The sequence below is a fragment of the Pyxicephalus adspersus genome, chromosome 7, assembly GCF_032062135.1.
Source record: "Pyxicephalus adspersus chromosome 7, UCB_Pads_2.0, whole genome shotgun sequence".
NCBI lineage: Eukaryota > Metazoa > Chordata > Amphibia > Anura > Pyxicephalidae > Pyxicephalus > Pyxicephalus adspersus.
Genome location: NC_092864.1, coordinates 15,688,043 through 15,708,715, shown reverse-complemented (window position 1 = coordinate 15,708,715; position 20,673 = coordinate 15,688,043). Strand labels below are relative to the sequence as shown.

The 20,673-nt window shown below is 38.1% G+C and overlaps 1 protein-coding gene across 2 annotated transcripts in view; it reads right to left on the bottom strand.

The window, feature by feature from the left end:
- The window catches only part of CLUAP1 (clusterin associated protein 1), a 49,789-nt gene that overhangs the window by 15,123 nt on the left and 13,993 nt on the right, over positions 1-20,673 (bottom strand). For both annotated transcript variants that reach the window (XM_072417603.1, XM_072417604.1), the window contains exons 5-8: positions 19,806-19,901; positions 12,229-12,312; positions 1,611-1,744; positions 724-865 (exon numbers count right to left, since the gene is read on the bottom strand). In XM_072417603.1, coding sequence (XP_072273704.1) covers positions 724-865; positions 1,611-1,744; positions 12,229-12,312; positions 19,806-19,901 — 456 coding nt within the window. The remainder of the gene's footprint in view (positions 1-723; positions 866-1,610; positions 1,745-12,228; positions 12,313-19,805; positions 19,902-20,673) is intronic.

Here is a 20,673-nt window from a genome sequence, read left to right as displayed (position 1 = left end):
TTTTCACTATGTGAAATGGAAAGATGTTTAGTCGCTGCTAATTCACATGCCTGTAGCTTGTAAATCATCACCTGACCATACCTAGTCCTAGTCCAGCTTTTTGGATAGCCAACACTTTCTGTTGCCAAAATCCTCTTATTGTGAGCTGCGGGTCTGGGAGGGGAAGCACTGGAGATACCAATGATTTGGCCTAATCAGGGAAGGTATTGGAATGATTTTTATGAGGTTTGTGCTACACACAATAACTGGATTTAGGACTTGCTGAGATGGTAATACAGTCATACATTGTATTTTAATGTGCAACAACATTTGTGAATAGCTGTCCTAATTTGATAATGTAACCTTGTTATGTTATTTTTTAAAATAATCTTTCAGAGGCTTTAGTTTGAATTGATATCAATTGATTGACCACTGAGTGTTTATGGAAAGGCAAACTCACTACTTTATAATTTGCCTCTTAGTGTGCACAGTTCTCTTCTCTTCTTATTGTTTTCTAAAGTGGATCCACCAATCCTAATACAGCCTGGTCCTCACCCTGTAACTGCAGAGAAGGATAGCGGCACTCCATGTAGTAATCTCACATCCTAAAACTCTATACGTGACTCTATAATCATGTGTCAGACTGCTTTTTTTTCCTTGCCAAAGAATAAAATAGGAATGTAATGTTTATGTGTTTTATGACAGCTAAATGAAAACTTGTGGACAGGACTTTATGGTCCTCACCTCAAACCGATCTTGCTCCATCCGATGATGGTCCTCCAGCTGCTGTTCAAGAAAGCTGAGATTGCGATATTTGTCAATGTAAATCTCATACTGCTTTTGTAGATCCTCTTCAAGCTTCTCATACTCATCCATAAAGGCCGGCCTGGAAAGATAGAAACATCATAAAACCCAAAGGAATTGAGATCAAAGAGCTAAAAGCTGTGTGAGCTTGCACAACGCTTCCCTTTGGCCCCAAGAAACAGTGGGACATAATAAAAAAGGAAATATAGATATGGTGTTCACATCAGCCAAACAATTTTCAGTTTCTGTTTACAAACTGAACAAAAGAATGTTTGAAAAAAAAAAAATGTTCCACTTTAACACTTGATTTGTATAATGCTAAAGGATATGATGATGCTATATAGACCTGAGAAATACCTTGAGCCGGTCACTGTTGACCTGCTTACTATGCTAAGCCCTGGCTTCAATACTCCCCAAGGCAATGACCATAGATAAGTAAGCAGATCAGGAAAAACAAAAGCAAACAAAAAAAAAAAAATATATATTTATATACATACACACATATCTATGGTATTAATTATCTATGGTATATATATATATATATATATATATATATATATATATATATATATATATATATACACACATATATATATTATTAATTATCTATGGTATATATATATATATATATATATATATATATATATATATATATATACATATATACATATACACATACACACATATACATACATCATACATACACCACCATGTTTCCTTTAAACTTCTTTACATGTCTTTTGTAGGTTTATGATTACCTTTACAATTTAGAGGCAGGGGGTACATTTATTTTTAAAACATAGCCCCCATGTAGGAAAGGTATTTACCTGACACTCTGCAGAGTCTGTAGTCTTGATCGATTCCTCTCCAGCTCCTTCTTGCGCTTTTCAATTTTGGCCTCTAGGTTCTCTTCATCTGATGCACCATTAGCCAGGAGATCTCTTATTTTCTGACATTGCTCCTATAACAAGAAAGGACAGAACGGGGTTAGGACTTACTAAGAAGTTGGTTAACGCACTCTGAAGTGAGGTCTATAATGTATCTGATGGATGTTTTACATGGATGCTTAGTACACACACAGAGATGATTTTTGGTGATGTACTGCCCTTGGATTATTCAAGGCCTGTATAACGTTTTAGCAATTGCCTAAAATTAGCACCGATAACACAAATTAGACTTAAACACATTGTGCCTGATTTATTAAAGCTCTCCAAGGCTGGAGAGGATACACTTTCATCAGTGACGCTGGGTGACCAGTAAACCAGGAATGGATCTGGTCCAGGATTGAGAACATTTGCTTGCAAATAGCAAATTACTTTGAATAAATCCATTCCAGGCTTTCTGGATCATCCAGCGTCACTGGTGAGAGTGTATCCTCTGTATCCATGGAGAGCTTTAATAAATCAGGTCCATTAAGTCAGGGTTCTGCCAAACACAAATACATGTAATGGCCACAATGACCATCAGAGCTTTATCATTTTGTTGGAAATCTCATTCTAAAACTATGCATGCTCCCCATTGCTAACCCCAGCAGTATTTTACCGAGAGTGGGTGGGATCAAACTGTAGGCAGGTGGCGAACCCGTATTGTGACCCAACTTTTCAGTAACCACCCAAAACAGCTGGGTGGTTACTGAAAAGTGCAGTGTGGTACACCCAGCTAAAAGGGGCTGCCCAAATTCCATGCATTTATTAATAAGATTTGCATGACCAATAGACTAGGCCAAGACTATCCAACCTCAGTCTCCAAGACCCAACAGCTACACACATTTTTCGTGTTTCTCTAATACCCAATAGTGGTTAACAAAGTTAGAAAGTTATTAGTTACACAAATATTGGCCTGTATGTAGCTCTTGGGGACTAAAATAGGACAGCCCTGGGCTAAGTTTTTGTTCACAAAATCAGCAAGAGAGATTCACTACCAGTCCCAATTTGTCAACCCATTTCCTGTAATCTCATTGCATGCCACCTTGGATTCACGGAGCAATGCTGGAGAATACAGGACTCGCTCTACCCTAAATTTTATTTATTAAGGGTGTTCCAAGGCTGCTTTCAAAGCGGAGCATAGGCTTTACCCATAGTACCACTTGGAAACCAGCCGAGTGCAAAATAAAGAATAACTGCCTAGAATATGTCAACTTCATAAAGAAATAAACATAAATACAAAGAAAATTATACTTGTGTGACATAAGTGTACTTTCCGATGCTTTATCATCTTGTTCTGTATGGTTAAGTAGGAAGTCCATTTAAAGGCGTAAGCAAGTTTGGTAACAATACCTATAGACTCTCCTTAATAGCCCTATACCAGCCTATTTTATAATAGGAATCAATACTTTGACAATGTTTGTCCATCAGCATGTTTTAACACAGTGGGTGTAAAGTGGTTAGTCAGTGTAGATGTCAGTACAGGATATAAAAGAGAAGGTGTCATTACCGACATTTCTGGATAAGGAGAGGAGGGAAGTTGCAGCTTTTAGCTGCATTGCTGTGTGGTGCACAACTGCTCTTACTGTTGCACAGCAACGTTAACAATTGCCAAAATCCTAACTTACCTAAAAATCAGTCTTTTATTAAAACTGCTCTATGAAAGCAGTTATTTGTACAAATCATATACTGTCATCTACGGCTCAAAACTCCCCATGTGTTTCAGAGTTGAGATGTAGGTCAGACATGCAGCTTACTTATGAAATTATGTAAGGCTGGATATACGTTGCTACACAGTATCTTGATTTTAGATTAATCCCATATTGATGTATTAGGCCATGATAAATACAAATCAGCATATTTTACATAAAATAAATTCTCTGGAATCTTGCAGCTCTGCTAAAAGCGGTTAGAACAATATGCCATGATCTGGTGCTTTGTACTTTATGATACCTAATGGAGAAGTTATTCTATGGCCAAGCTTTTCTTAGCCAATTTCAATAATTACCTGCTTTGGTTGTTATCACAGAGGTCTTATTCGTGCCAGAGCTGACAGAATGGGCCTGATTTATTAAAGCCCCCCAAGGCTGGAGAGGATACACTTTCATCAGTGAAGCTGGGTGATCCAGCAAACCTGGAATGGATTTATTCAAAGTCATTTGCTATTTGTTAGCAAATGTTTTGAATCCTGGACCAGATCCATTCCAGGTTTGCTGGATCACCCAGCTTAATTGATGAAAGTGTATCCTTTCTAGTCTTGGAGGGCTTTAATAAATCAGGCCCAACGGATCCTTCAGGTTGCCCTACATCACTCCATACTGACAATGAATGCCCAAAAGAACCATGCCATCTCTACCCTCGGGTGACATGCCAATGACAATGCCTGGGGTGGAGCTAAGAGTGACGAGAAGAGTTATCAGACATAACCCCAATACCCATCCTCCTAAACCTAGGCCAACCACACAGCTCTGTAGCCCTAATGACTACATCAGCTGCACAGGGTAGCAATGGCACAGTCATATAATCAGTAGAGTTGTCATCCTTTTGGAGCAATTTTTTTTTTTTTTTTTTTTTACTTGCAGAATAATCAGATATGAGTTACATAAACAAAGGGGATATTAAAAGGCAATATTATAAAGATTTGATTCAAAACCACAACCTTCACTCTTGGCATATGTATGGCATTATTGATATACACTTCTGCCTCCAAAACTTAAAATTAACAGCAGCTAAAAATATAGATGACGCATTTGTCTATACAGTGAGTATCAGGTACAAAGAGAAGAACTGGTACCTTAAAGTTTTTGAATGTACAAATATTTAAGTTTGCCCTATTTATAGATTTATGGTGTCAGTGCTGGCCGTGGTTTTATAATATACGGACCAATTAAATAAAAGTGCATAAATGTGTGTGGGTGTAGACTTGTTTTTCCTTCATGGTAAATGTGATTCAGATGTATTCAAACATACTCCCTGCAGTGAAGAGGCAGATGGTGATGGAACATTCTGATGGCTCCTCTGGTGGGTATTGGGGTGAAGAAATAAAGAACATAATCAAGAAAATGAGAACAAAGTGGGAGCTAAGATAATAAACCTGCTATCGTTACTGTCGTATTTGTTTGTTTCCAGAGTGCATCTTGCCACAGTTTTATCTAATAAACATTGTGCCAATGCAGAATAGTAGCAGTTATTTAGTTTTACATTGTCCATTTTCTACTGACCTCATGACTCATAATATTATGAGAAAACTTTTGACAACCCTGATCAAGCTTTGTGCTTTTTAAGTAATAACACAATCACAGCAGGTAATACCTTCTAAAGTAAGAAGAAATATGATTATGAAGGAGGAGAAGTTTTGTTTTTTTCTTTAGGAGTGGTCTTCCTTTGCAGCCACAGATGTCACCAGTCTTCTGGATTTATGATGGCCACCATCTAAGCCTAGGCTGTCATGGAATCAACCATGAAGGTGTTTCATCATGCTGGCCTGGGCTCAAAGTAATACTTAAAGCGGACCTAAACTAAAATGTTTTACTTCATATATAAGTGTAGACAACCCCTTTATTTAAATTAAAAATGTTGTTCGTTTGTTTTTGTTTTTTTTTTTTAAGTGCAACAACCTTGAAAAAAATAAATAAAAATTTGGTGAGCAAGAGATAATGGGAGCGCAGAACCTCCCGGATACCTACGTCACACATCACGGAAGGCTCTTAGCTAAGCATCTCGGGCATGCGCAGAAGAAGCCCTTTTAGCAATAGAAAAAAAATTGCCCTTCTCACACCTGCGCAGTGAAATAGGCAATTTTTTCTCAATCTACGTCACCCATTCTTGCGCCTGCGCAGTGCAAGACTGGGTGACGCAGGAAGAAGAAACTGGAAGAAGAGAGAAGAAGATGTCGGGGACAGATACCGGGACGACACAGGACCTGATGGAAGAAACCTCCCGACGCATAGATGGATCTGCGGAATTGAAGGAAAGTGTGATTTTTTTGTTTAGGGTTTACTTCCCCTTTAAATAACCTGTATTCACAAGCCATTACATGAGAGCCATCCAGTGCCGAAAGAAGGACCATCCACTGCTTAAAGTGGAATTTAAGTTTTACTTTTAGTAACGTACTATAAGGCAGAATCAGTACTGCAGAAAGGGACTGGTTATGTCCCTTCTGCAATAATCCCTTCTACCCACTTGATTGCTCTTGATTTTTGGCAAAAAGCTGAGCTGCACATGCGTAGCTTTAACTTTGTTTGCCGGGATACCCGGCATTCCTGGCTTCCTCTGTGTGTGCTGGAAATGAACACATCCTTGTGTGCCTGTGCAGTAGTTACATCATCCTAGCCCAGCCATTCATGATGGCCAAAGATCATCTTCAGGAACAGAAGAAAGAAGATGGCAGAGCCCTGTGAGGAAACAGGGACAGGTGAGTAATGCAGGTTTAGTTCTGTTTTAAGAGGATGATCACTAATAGCAGTAACTTATGGGAGAAATCAAGTGTATTTTAGGAATGGTGCCAATAGCAACAAATAATGTGAACAAAACTGTGATTAGGCTCAGGATCAACAAGTCTTAGGACGAGAAACAGGATCAGGGCCAGGGAGCATAGTAGGGAGCTAATATTGATTGTTTTTACATTGTTTCTAAAATAAAACCTGCTGCTTTGACTTCTCAGAAACCATTATCACAAGCCATGTTTCAATTTATAAGTTGCTTAAAATGAAAGTCCAACCTAAATTATTTATCCACCTGCTCACAGGTTGACATCAACACTGGGATTTCATTGAATGGAATTGTTGCTCTGCTAAAGGAATTCGAAAATGGAAGAATCAAAACCTATTAAAACTAAGTGGGCGCAGGCAAACTGCAATATATATATATATATATATATATATATATATATATATATATATATATATATATATAAAGTGTGTCATTTTTTTCCATGTACCATAGTTCTAATTTGCTAGAAGGTAATAGAAAGTACATAGGTACCCAGACAAACAAAAACCTATTTTACTTACTAGAACATGGGTATTAGGTTTGCTAAATTGAAGCAGCAAAGAGAAAACTAAAATATACAGGTCACATGCACTCTAATGAAGAGTTCACAGCTAGCTAAGTGGCTCTCTTATCAGACCTCTGCAGACTCTCTATATGGAACTAATGAGTAAAATACATAATTTGTCATAAACCCTTAGCAATCTGCAAGTGTTTATTTCTATTTAGCCTATAAAGGTCCATTAAAATACTTCTTATGTCTGGAGATGCTTATGCGGCCATCAGTGATCTCTAGCTGCTTTGCTTTATGGAACATCAGAAAGATACTTCTGGAGATATGAAGAAATATCACTTCAAAGGATGAAGGTCAAACCAACTTAAGTCCCATTCAAAAAGCTTTCTTCTTATTCATCGTCCTTGGAGCTAGCACACCTATTAGTCAGCCTTGGCAAGTTTGGTCGGTTGGGTGTCCAAACTTTTTGCAAAGAGGGCCAGATTTGGTGAGGTGAAATTGTGTGGTGGCAGACCATTCAGCACGTACTCCGGGTTAGTGTGAGTGTGGTCTGAGAGGGTCACACACAGCACAGACCCACCAGGGTGATGTGAGGGATTCCCTGAGTCTGGTGTCAGTGTGGGCTCTGCGCAGAGCACGTTCTTGAAATCAGAATAGGCGTGGTCCGTGCGGGTCCCACACAGCACACGCCCACTATAATGATGTGGGGGATTCCCTATGCACACATGGGGACTCCCGTCCTGCTGATTATGCCCGCCGAGTATCGGACCAATCATTGCAAGGCAGTTGATCAACTCCAATGAAATATCAAATAGCTGTTTTGTAAGCGTGTATTTTATACTGGGCCGCATATTAGTGATTTTATGACCTAGGCTGCGGGGCGGTGGAAATGTGAACACGGGCCTCAAGTGGCCCCCGGGCCAGACTTTGGAAATGCCTGGTCTACTGCATTTCATAAGAAACGTAAAATAAATATGATTATTATAAATGAATAGGAAACAAGAGAATCTCAGCAATCTCTCCTGCAGGCCAACCTAAACAATTTCACGTTCTTCTTAATTTATTTACAGGTTGTAATTGTGCAGCAACACATACAACTCACTTCAATTAAAAAGCGGGTAAGAACAAACTGCTGATCCCTGACATACATTATATGGCCAACTATTTGAGGACATCGGACCATCACAGCCAACTATATGGTAATATATTGATAAGTGCAGAAAGTTGCAGTGAAGAATATTGTTGATTGTTTTACAACATACAAAGACATTTTAGACAATAGTGTGCTTCCAAACAATTTGGTGAAAGCTCTTTTCTGTTCCAGCATGACCGTTTCTGTTACATTGTAAGTTAGTTTGAAATAAGTCCAGCAAGTTCAACCACTAGGATAGTAAACAAATCCCAGATATAAAACCCTATGCAAAACCTTAGGACGTCTCTGCACTTAGCGGTTGCAGGTCGGAGGAAGCAGACGTGTCCCAAGGACCTGCGGCACCAGCAGGATGCCGGGGGACTGCGACGGTAAAAGGTAAGTGGGTTTTTATTCTGCTTTTAGGTATCCAGAGTCTAACTTGGGAATACTGATTTTTGATTGTAAAATCCACACCAAGTCAGAATCGGGAATACTGCTAGGGGGGGTTAATGCTTTATTACTGTTATATTCTTTGCTTCTAGAAAAGCATCCAGCTTTTTCTTAAAACAAACTATAGAACTTGCTGAAACTACTTCCTGAGAGAGCCGATTCCACATTTTCATAGACCTTACAGTGAAAAAATCCCTTTCTTATACAGAGATAAAACTTCTTTTCCTCCAGATGCAAAGAGTGCCCTCTTGTCCTTTGTAATGATTTTAAAGTGAATAATGGGGAAGAGGGTTCTCTATATGGACTATTTATATATTTATACAGGGTGATCATATCCCCCCTTATACGTCTCTTCTCAAGGGAGAATAGATTCAGTTCAGCTAATCTCTCCTCATAGCTGAGCTCCTCCATTCCTTTTATTAGTTTAGTTGCCCTTCTCTGCACTCTCTCCAATTCCACAATGTCCTTTTTGTGAACTGGTGCCGAAAACTGGTCTGCATATTTCAAATGAGGTCTGACCAATGCTTTGTACAGGGGCAGGAATATATAATAAAACCAAATCCATAATGACATGGTTTAATGGGTTTGGTGGGAAAAACTTTAGTAGCCTGTGCATAGCCTTGACCTCAACACTTCCAAACACCTTTGGGATGTGTTAGAATACAGACTGTGAAGCAGATCTTTTTTGACATTAGCACCTGTCCTGACAAATGATTCTTTGCCACAAAGTAAGAGCCAATTCCAGTAGTCATGGTTTAGGAATGAGAGGTCCAACAAGCCTAAATAAGTGTGATCACCAGACATATGGCCACCCAGGGAAGTTGGATGGCTGTAGGGTGGTTAAGTTACATTCCATGGTCAATTCCTTCTTTCTTGCAGAAAACACTTCTTGGTGTGTCTGCACTAATTGGCACTTAGGTAGATTTATCAATGACTTTACAAGCCCTTTTGAAATTATATGAAATGTTATCATTTTGCAGCAGATAAAATTAAATATTTTCTTTAGTTTCCTAAACCCCAACGTATCCCTAAAGCAAATCATGAGAGATCAGAGACAGACAATGGGCTGACCTATGTGAGACACCTAAGAACACAGATAATGTGCACAGGCAATGAATGTATCATTAGTGAATAAGCATCTCAGTTCAGGAAGTAAATGCGACCCTCTGTGATGCCTTAATAAAGATAGTCCCGCGTTTCCAAAAGAGAAAAAAATTACAGTATTGACAGGGAGAGTACAATGATCTCCAAAAAAAGAAATAAGAGAGAGAGAATAAATATCTGTAAAAATTATTTAGCATTCATTCTCTCAACAAGAAAATTAACATTTTTAGCAGTCAGAGAGAACCTGATGTGTATCAATTCTGCTGTGGATAAGACTTTTCAAGCAAGATGCCTAAATCAAGTTTTGTTTCTTCGTAGTGAGAGCTTTTTTCTCTATCATGTCTACGGGCCAATTTCCAGGTCTCTGAACACTCTTAAATGGAGTAGAGTAGTTAGCCCATGCTACCTATTTATGTTCATTGGTTACAGTTTTCTAATTCCCCACCATTCTGCCGGTGCCACCAAGAAACGTGTTAAACCTGGGGGATTAAATACTATCTTAATGCTAAAGTCATATGGTGAGTGGTGTGTCACCTGCATTTTTTTCCACTGTTCCGTGTAAAGGAAATATTTTTTTGCTGCTTTTCTTGCCCTGTGGAGCCACATGGACTACCATCTCGGATCCTTAGTCTGCTCCTGCTGTTGCTTACAGTTACATGGTCACCTTCGGCCACCAGACACTCTTTATCTAGCAGTTCTGTGAGTTAGCCCAGTTCCTGTGGCCTTGCTTTGTACCTGGAGCCTTAGTTGGTCTATGCTCCGCAGCTTCAACATGTCTGGTCATAGACATACAGGGGACAGTTGTAAAACTAATGATGATACGGTGTTGACTCCATGTTGATGCATAAGGGTGAGGATGTCTAGTCAAAATATTATTGAGTTCCTTCGGACACTATCCTGGTTCCAAGTATGGCCATAACTGAGCACAATAGGCAATAATGAGCCACTGACATTTGATCCTAAACTATGGAAGTTGGGCCCAAATCAGGACAAGTACTGCCTCTAGGCTCAGTAGAGGAACTCCTTCCCTCATTTTTAGTTTGTTATTCTGTGTGATGCTGTGTGGAGGTGACCATCAGAGCTTTGCAAGGAGCGTCAGTAGAGGTGGAAGAAGCATAGAACAAAGCGTAAGCAAATAGATACTTGCACCACACGTGCTCAGATAGAGCTTTTCCCTCCAGCAAGCAGAACAGAAAGAAGCACAGTAGTGACATCATGAAATGTCACCAATTTGTAATCTGGTGAGACCAGCAGTCAAAGGCAGCAGTACCTTTGACGATCTCACAGCACACAAATGAGAGTCAAGACACAGGAAGTGCTCTGCAATTTTTAAAAGGATATCCAAGACAAAAAAAAGGAGATTTCCAGCGAACTGTTCGGGCATTTCTAGATATTCTCTTTAGGATAGCAAATCTTCACTTCATGAACTCAGGTTCAGGGTATTAAAGTGTAAACTCCTTACAGGTAGTCCCCAGGTTAAGGACATCCGACATATGGACGACTCCTAGACATGAACACTCCCGCACAAGAGGGGGGTGGTTTGCATGATTTGCAGAAGAAATCTTTTGCTAAACACAGCTGGGACTGAGCTTTTCTGCAACCTCTTGTAACTCTTTAATTACCAAGACAAACTCTGCAGCTGTTTTTTTTTGCATATCAAAGCACAGCTTGCTCCAGAAGTTAATGAACGTCTAGGCTCGATAAGGTTTGTTTTTTATTTGCTTTGTTTGTGATTAGCTCACAGTTTAGAGGATTTTATACAGTAACTCACACAACCATGCCTAATAACATGCTGAGACAAACATCTGTCCTAATTGCATTTATTAGAATAATCTACCTGTTCCGACTACAAATTCAACTTATGAACAAACCTACAGTTCTTATCTTATATGTAACCCGGGGACTACCTGTATAACGTGATACAGACACATGCACACACATACATGCAAGGTCCTCACTATAAGGCTGCAATAATATTGATATAATTAAACAAACATTGTATGGTGAAGAGGATCAATATGCCAGGGTCTTCAGCAGCTTTTGTGATGCAGAATGTGACATCCTCAATGCTAAGAGTTCTAAAGCAATTTTTTTATGCAGTGTATCAGAAAGGTAAAAGGAGTAATTTAAAAAGTAGACCTCCCCTTTTCAATCCAAGGTCCAATGAACAGTTTAGTAAGATGCCACATATTGTATATACTCTACTATAAACCAAGAATATTTTTTTATCTGAAAATGCCACCTTGTGTATACTCACACCACTAGAGGATGTTGTGTCCCGATGTAAAGTGTATAACAAACTCCTGCCATTTGAGACCTTGGGCTTGATTTATAAGGCTGGAGAGGATACAATGTCATCAATGGGTGACCCAGCAAACCTGAAATGAATCTGGTCCAAGATTGAAAACTTTTGCTAACAAAAAGCAAATAATTTTTAATTTAAAAATTCCAGGTTTGCTGGATTACCCAGGTTCACTGTACAAAGTGTATCCTCTCCAGCCTTGGAAAGCTTTCATTAATTAGGCCCATTGTTAGAGTTTGTTACACATTTTACATGAGTAACCCATTATATTCAACTGAAAATTAAAAAATACCATACCCCATAAAAAAAAGTGTTTAAAAGATATACAGGCTGAGTCCATGTGATTTTATTTTTTCCCCTTTAATTAAATGCTTTAAAAATAACACACCTCGGATGTACTTATTGATGTTAATTTTATTGGCATATCTATTGATTCTGGATTTGAATCTTAGGTTTATACTCGAGTATATATACACACACACCACCCATACCACTAAGCATTTACTAAATGTAGCAAATAGAATTTACTTACTAAGACTTCCTTGATGGACATTCTCAGCACCTTCTCAGTCTCATTGATTTCTAAGGGACGTGCAATGGCAGCTGTCCTCATTTCCTGCGGAATATAAAAGATTGTTCAATACCTAATCTTCCATTCTGAAAAGCATGTATACCACTTACCATCACAGCATAACTGTGTGCAAAAAGACTGCAAAAAATCACCTAGCAAGGCTCATTATCTAAACATAATTCTGCAATGTTTGCTTGCTGGGAAAATCAATTATAAAAAAAAAAAAACATTATACAGTGTACAGAGGTCTGTGAATGTTTTAATCAAAAGCCATTTACAAATTTAGAGCAATTTGCTATATTAGCGCCCCAGCATATTTCCTACTATGTATTAATATGAAGACAAAATTAATCAAGCCATCTCTAGAAATGAACTCATTTACTGCAGAGGCACAGCAAGATATGTCAAATCACTGCAACTTTATCGTCCCATGGCACAGCGAGAGGTGTCAAATCACTGCAGCTTTATTGTCATTTGGAAAGATGACAATCGAGCAGCAGGTGACAGAAAAAGACGATGTCTGTGGGTGACATCTGGGAGCAAGTGAACACCCTGCTGACAGAAGGAGGACATAAAAGATCTGTCCCCTGGAATGAGGTTTCTGGTAATTGTCTTCCAAAAGTAAAGTTAATTAATGGCAAAATATAAAGTACGAGGGGGTGCTGAGAAGTTCCTGGCTTTGCCCCCTTTCAGATGAAATTAAAAAATGAGTGTGGGGGCCTAATATCTTAGTATGTAACTGTGCAAATATCAGATCTTTGCAATTTTTAAAGTTAAAGTTTTTGGAGTTACGGGCCGTCATGAAGTTTTTGTTTCTCCAGGGAAAATCACCAAAGGACATTCACAAACACTGGGGGAGAAGTGTTCTTCCTTTGTCATGAGGGCCCGTAACTCGAACGACATGAAACCTTCTTGTGCCTTTGCCATCACAGCTTCTCACTAAAAGAAAAAACAGTTTTAAGAATCGCAAAGACCTGATATTTTTACAGTTACATACTAAGATATTAGGCTGCCATATGCCCCCGCACTCTTTTTTCTATTTTTTCCTGGAAGGGGGCAAAGCCAGGAACTTCTCAGCACCCCCTCATATAACCCCGCTAGTTCTTAAAAACACCAGCCATTATAATGTTATTCACATAAGAGCAGCAAGAAGTAAAAATCTGCTGCTAAACTGAAAAATAGTTTCCAGAAAACTCTACCATAAAGAAAAAGCATGGTCTCTATTAATTCTGCCTGCAGCTAGATGTGGCAGACTTTGTAAAGCTTCGGGGTCAGTACATTGGACAATTACCATGCAACTTTGTGCTGTATGACCACCATGAGGGTCCATGAACCAGTGAACACGTTGGGTTGCATCTTCATAAACTGCAATTCAAGGCCATTACGAAAGTGATAATTTTAGAATAAAGACTTTTTGTGTCCATTTATTTATTGCCTAATCTCACCTAAACATTCCTACAATTCTTTTTTTAACTCCCAACAGAGCTCCCCCTGGCAATTTATTTTAAATGGCTGTAAAAATGCATTCCTTTTTACCCCAAAAAGTCTTCATCAGTCACGTGACATCATGGCTCCCCATCCTATTGCAGTGGTTGACCCTGAAGCTTGTAGAGAACAGCACCCTGTAAAGATGATGTGGATCTGCTTTCTACAGCATTCTTCCGAGTATGATGCATCTTAATAAAGAACCTCTTTATTGATGAAAATCAGGCCATTAAATTCCTGGGATATTAGACTGGGGGCTGATTTTTAGCTGAGTGTACCACCTGGCAATTTTCAGCATCCGGCTGCTTTTGGGTAGTTACTGAAAAGTTGGCTCACAATAGGGCTGCAAACCGCCTACAGCTTTTACCCACCCAGCTTAAAAGAAAATTCTGGAATGTAAAATGTACTAGATTGATTTATATAGATAGAATATTGTACTCAATGGCACCAGTTTTGAGCTTCATTCGAGTCCTGGATCATGTGTGTAAGGAAGAGGGTATGTGTGCTTGTTACAGATCCAATACAAACTAGTTAGAAAAGCCATGATTAGGATCTCAGGCCCAGAGCTTGGCCAAAAAGGTAATGTGTTTATATCAAATATATTGACTGGCACTTAATATGTGTAACCAGCATTAAATATAAGTGGTATAAAATAATACTAGTATTATAAAAGTATAGATATAAAATGTAAAAAAAATGCTGTTAGCTATTGAAACCAAATCCTAGCTTCCATGCTATAAAAGGCATTATTATATATGAGGCTGTGCTCATTCTCCCCCTTACAAATAAAGATATAGCCCACTCATTACCCACAAGTGCAGTCCCATGGATGTATTCAACTGAAACTATGCTATAAAACAATGGATAGAACTGCCTAACTTTCTGGGCATACTTCCCAGCTTTCTCTGCACAATCCTATGGTGTTTTAAATAAGCATCCTGTGTTCTCATTGATTTTTAATATTAAAAACAGCAATCATTAGCAGTGATCTTCTATTAATTATGAGTCTCTAAAAGTCTCCTGAGGAAACCTATCAGTGAAACGTATCAGGATCGTGGTGAGGTGATCGTACTATGCATGATCACTAAAAGTGCTTGTAAATATGTACTATTGTATACACTATTACCTCACGTACTCTGCATGCTGTTTATTGAATACTTGTTAATGTAAGTAAAATTGACTTAATTTTATGTTGAAAAAGCCCAGTTGTCTATATTTTCTATTTCCTCTATTTAATTTTAAGGGCCTGCCATTTAAACATAGAAAACTGACTAGAGAGGAATTTGGCTTATTTTCCCTTTTTGTCAAAAATATAATATATGAATATTGGTTTGCATGGGCAAATGTCTTATTGGTGTTTTTTTTCTTTCTATCAAATCAGTCCAAATTATCTTTTGGAGAAAACAGAAGGACCAAAGAAATGCTGGACATAGTTTTTTTCTGCTGTCCCAGTGAGATATGGGGAGCCCAGGATATTAGAGGTCTACCTAGTGATCACATGACTAAACCTGAAAAAAAAAATAGAACCAATTTTCTTAACCTGTTTGCCCTTGTTGTTGTTTGTCTGTCTATATGTGCCCCAATTCTTCCTATCATATTTCACTAATCATATTATAGATATATTATTGTTTTTCTTAATATATTTGCTTTATTACCTCAATTATGATAGTTATATCACTAAAATGTTACCTCTGCTACCTGTGTTGTATATTACTTGTCTTTTCAATAAAAACAGATTGATACATACAGCTAATTATATTCAGATAAACAATAAAAAAAAGATTGAAAATGAATACATGTTTACTTTAAATAAAATTGTACAAAGCACTGCCATAAAATGGTAACATGAACATGAGAGACAGGACTGGTAATGTATGTGCACAGAAATGAAGTGCATGACTTGTCCTTGTAGGTAATAAATTAGTTTTGATGAAGTATAATAGATGGAAAGCTTCTGTCAAAAAAAAAAAAAGCATGTTGAATGAAAAGATTCATTAGACAAGTGCCGAGAATTTCCCATTAGTCGGCAGATTTATTGAAAGGCCGAACAAAACTTATTGATAGAAGGGCAGCTTCTTCCGCTTCTAAACTGTGTCACACATGAAAAAGGAACATGTATCCCATGTATTCATTTAGGTAAGGCTATGACATGCTGTGTTTATGGACATGTCAATTTATTGTATCGTGTGAAGGCAATCTGAGTCTTCCCAGTGTACCTGAACTACATTGTCCAGAATTCTATGTCAGCCCAATTGTAGATTATGAAGCCGATCCATAGCAGGGATCTCTAAGCCTTGGTTCAGCAGGTTGGCATGCATGCCACAAGTCATTCTTTTTTAAAATTTGCTGAAGCTTGGATAATCACATTTTTTGATAGATAAACCACTTACTATCACCACAATTTCCTCTCTGCCTCCCTTTGCCCAAATCAGAAATGTTTGCAGCCTTAAATAAAGTGTATATGGCAATTGTCCAAGTGATCTCTCCATAGGATTTAACAGAGGAGCCTTCTACTTGCCAGCTTACTAGGCTACTTCTGCATGAACTCTCATGAATGAAGCACTACACTTTGCACAATATGCAGCAGCCTGAAGGCTCACTAATGGACACTGAAGCTGTTTAAGATAGACTGGGCCATTAATGATGAAAAGAAAGTAAAAGGAGAGTCTCTATAGAAGCCTTCCTTGACCTTTTTAACATGGGGGGAACTCTTGTAAAACAACCCTGCTATAATTACTATATCCACAGCTCACAGTAAATTAGTGTGGAGGTCAGGGGGGAGAATGACTCTTACATTGCTGGCCAGTGGAAAGAATGTCACCCTTATAGATTGCCAAAAAGATCATTGGTCCAAATTGCTCACGGAGCAAGGAATCCCTTGCAACCCCTGGAGAATGCTAAGGGTTCTACAGAACCCTGGTTGAGAAGTACTACTCTATAGGATAGAAAAGACAGGGAGCGTAGATGGTTGTTAATTATGTACAAGTATGGATATCCTATTTTAAAAAAATAAAAGCTTTAAATAGTACAAGTTCCTAAATCAGTCATTTTATTGGCTTTCATATTCTTGCATATGGAGGGACAGTGGGGCACTGTATGGCAACCCGTCTCTGTTACATTGCATAGTGCTGTCACTCTAACACTGGAAGCCTTTCTAAAGGAGTAAGTCACTCTGCATTTTTCCCTGCATCAATTCTCACGCTGTGGAACGCCATCAAACATTTAATTGAGGCACTCTTTGGCTTTTTTCACCCCAACAGTAGCAGCTATGATGTTTCAGCTTTATGGTCTGATGCTATAACTGGGTGGTTGGTGTTCACTTCCTTATGGGTACTGCATGCAGTCTTTACAACCATTATCTCCTGGTGCTGTGAGATTACTAATTTGTTCAAACTTTCCAACTGTTCTCATTCCTGAGGAAGCAGCCCAAGAGCTGTGAAACGTGTCAAATGAAGGAGCCTCCCCCTCATCCCCTGGCTTCTATAAAACCAACACATTGATGGAAATGATTTTGGGGACAATTTGACTGCATTGCTCTGAAAGTTTTTTTGTTTTTATGAAATTGTGAGCTATGTTTAGGTATATGTTTGTTGTATAAATAAAATTGATATTTTTAACTGTATAGCCCTCGATAGTCCTTCTTTGGAACCCTTTCATTAACGCTGGAAGGCTTTAGAGGGGCTGAGAGGGAAAACCAACGACTTTATTGGTGTGATGATGTTCACCATCCAATTAGCAGGTCAGGATCAGGTCACTACGTGGATTGTTATTTACAACAGTGGAGAAATAAGAAGTGTAATTATTCTGGACGGCTGTGGAGATTGGATCACAAAAGTAGATGTAGTCTTTTGGCAGGTATACCAAAAATATGCATTTTAGTTGTAGGGAGGAAGGGAGGCTTGAACCACCCAATGGTTAATTCTAACTCCCAGGAACTCAGACTAGTAAATAATGGGCCTTGAAATATTAGCACAGTTTACATGCCCCCTAGTTGAGTATTAGAAATTCAGCATTGTTTTATCACTTGCAGCTTGGAGAGATTGTTATTTAAAGAATACTTCCATATGTATGAGTCACTAAAATTTCTTTTGCAATATATTTGTTTTTGAAAAGGTGAGGAACCTCTGATTAACAATGCCCTTTCAATGACTGGATGAAATCATGGATAACGTGTAAAATTAGAACAATCTAAATGATGTATTCTTAAACTATTCGCACAGACCGGTAACCACTTCCTTGGCTGCATCTCTATGGATTGGCTATTTAAAACCTTTTACTATGGGGAGAGGGGGGAAAGCTCAGGAGTGCATGGTACTATGAGCAATACAATACATCATATTCACTTCATTAGCCACAGTGAGTAATGAGCACAGGACTAGCTTCATGGCTGTCTTTGTGTGCCCTGGGGGTGCTCTGCCTGAGATCTCAGATTCACCCATTTAATTATATGCGTGTGTGTCACTGAGAAGCGTGCGGCTGACCCACTTCAGGAAACATAATAAATCAAAGTGATTTAACTCTTCTTCTGGCTATTTAGAGGCTTACTTTTACTGTAAATAATAGGAAAAAAACAGACAACAGTATGTGCTGTGAAGATAAACCATAAACATCTATAGTTAGCAATTTTCTGGTAATGTTGTTATAAAAAAAGTTTAGTCAACTATAGCCTAATACACAATGCTGTCAAACTTCATCATTCTGCCTGCTCTAAAGTGGATTTAAAGGTTCAAAATGTATGTAAGTGTGTTAAAATCCTATATAGGCTTTTACTCTTGTTTCTTAACCAGGTTTTCCTTCAGAGGGGGTCCTTGAAATTTGTACCTCTCAGGTCAGTTTAAGTGATTCCAATGAACTTTTTGGGTATCTGTAAGGGTGACATTCTTCCCATTAGCCAGCAATGTAAAAGGCAATATTCTAAATGACCGCCACACTAATGTACCAATAATGTACTGTGAGCTGTGAATATAGTAGGTATAGAAGTGGTTCCCAGATGATCTGAAAGTTATTTCCCTTAAGGATGAGAAAGGCTGCTTTAACATTTTAGTTGTGTTTAAAAAATACATTTTTAATATTTTAATATCCGCAGCTTTAAATAAAACGATACCTGGTGATCAGGTCATGAGGGTCCTTGCTCAGGCAGCTTCTGTTATAGAGTGACATGTCTCCTAATTTGTCATTTGGTCGCATATGCTTCCAGTAGGAACTAAAAGCTATGCTGACAGATATGTGACTAATGTCCCCATCAGGAAACTCTCCATGAAAATTATTAGCAGAAAGTACTAGAGTGTATAACCATAGAAAGCAAGTAGCTAAATAGAGGTCTTTAAAAAAATCCCCATGGAAGAATTTTACACATAGCAAAAAAACTGTCTCAACGAGAGTTTACTGTGCATCTATTTTGACTCAGTCAAGCAATTACTACATGCGGGTGTTTGTGAATTAATCCTACTAAGTGACATAACTTTCTGCAAGAAAAAAAATCTCTGAGCAAGCGTAGGAAAGAGGTGCCTTTTGTATGTAAACCTGCTTAAAGTTGTTGTTACTTAAAAAAAAAAAAAAGAAAAAAATATTTTCCAGGACTGTGGAGTTGAAGTTAGAATCAGAACATTTTTGCTGACTGTCAGCTCCAGGTATCTAATATTAGCTTCTGACTCCCACTACATACCCCTGACTTTTTTGTCCTAAACACAATAAGAGATGTATACAACAACACTATGGACTCTATTCATAAAGCAGTGAATCTGACAATTACTGAAACAATCCCTGGTGAAGAATCTTCCAGGTCCATGTGTTTCAATGGCTGCAATTGATTCTCTGCCAGGCAATGTTTTAGTGAATATAAGATTCACAGCTTTACAAATAGACCCTATGTATTTCCTTGATCTTTTGTTTTAACAATTTTTTCCATATATTGTATTTTGTCTATACATGCTAACATTGCATATTGTCTCTTTTTAGGCTTTTTTTTGTTTTTGCTTGTTAGACTTTTGCAGTAGATACAGTTGATTTTGGTGCTATATAAACCAATAATTATAATACTACGTCGTACTTACTCTGAGATCAGCCTCCTTGCCCAGAATATCATACAGCGATGCTCCTTTGGAGGTGATTTCAGATGCGAGTTGTCTGGCCATCTTCAGGTCTGTGATCTGCAGAAGAAGTGACACATAAAGATGAGTATGAACTGTCGTCAGAGGCTGCTTTCTCCATCAATTAGAGATTCACCTGATTGGTAGTAGTATTGTAAAAACACAGACCAGGATCACTGAGAAGTCTAATTACAAATATTATTCACAGTGTCTGTGGGAAAATCATTACTGCAGTAGATTGACGTTTGATTAAGAAGTGCACGAATCAGTAGAAAATCCCTGCTCATCAAGACATCAGACAGACATCAGACAGTCTGAGAACTCTTAATTGTTGTATGTACAACAAAGACTAATGATTCTTACAGAAAACTGTATCCATGTTCACACCAAAAAAGCTTTAAAGACCAAAGTACACCATCTGTTTTTATTTTTTTATATTGCCAGGGATCTGTAATGCCAGTGGGTTACTATGCAACAAATGGCTGTATATGTCACATCACTTAACAAGCTTCATAACAGCATGTGCTGGTCCTTGGCCTGCATGAAATGTAGGAAAGAGCAACGATTATCATTATATATATATATATATATATATATATATATATATATAAAAATATATATATTCATATATATATATATACACACACACACATATATATATATATATATAAACATATGATTGACTTACCTGTCTTGCCACTAAAAAGTTTGGGTTAACTTTTATAACCATTTGGGTATAGTTAGACATATTATTATTATTATTATTATTATTAAACAGGATTTATATAGCGCCAACATATTACGCAGCGCTGTACATTAAATAGGGATTGCA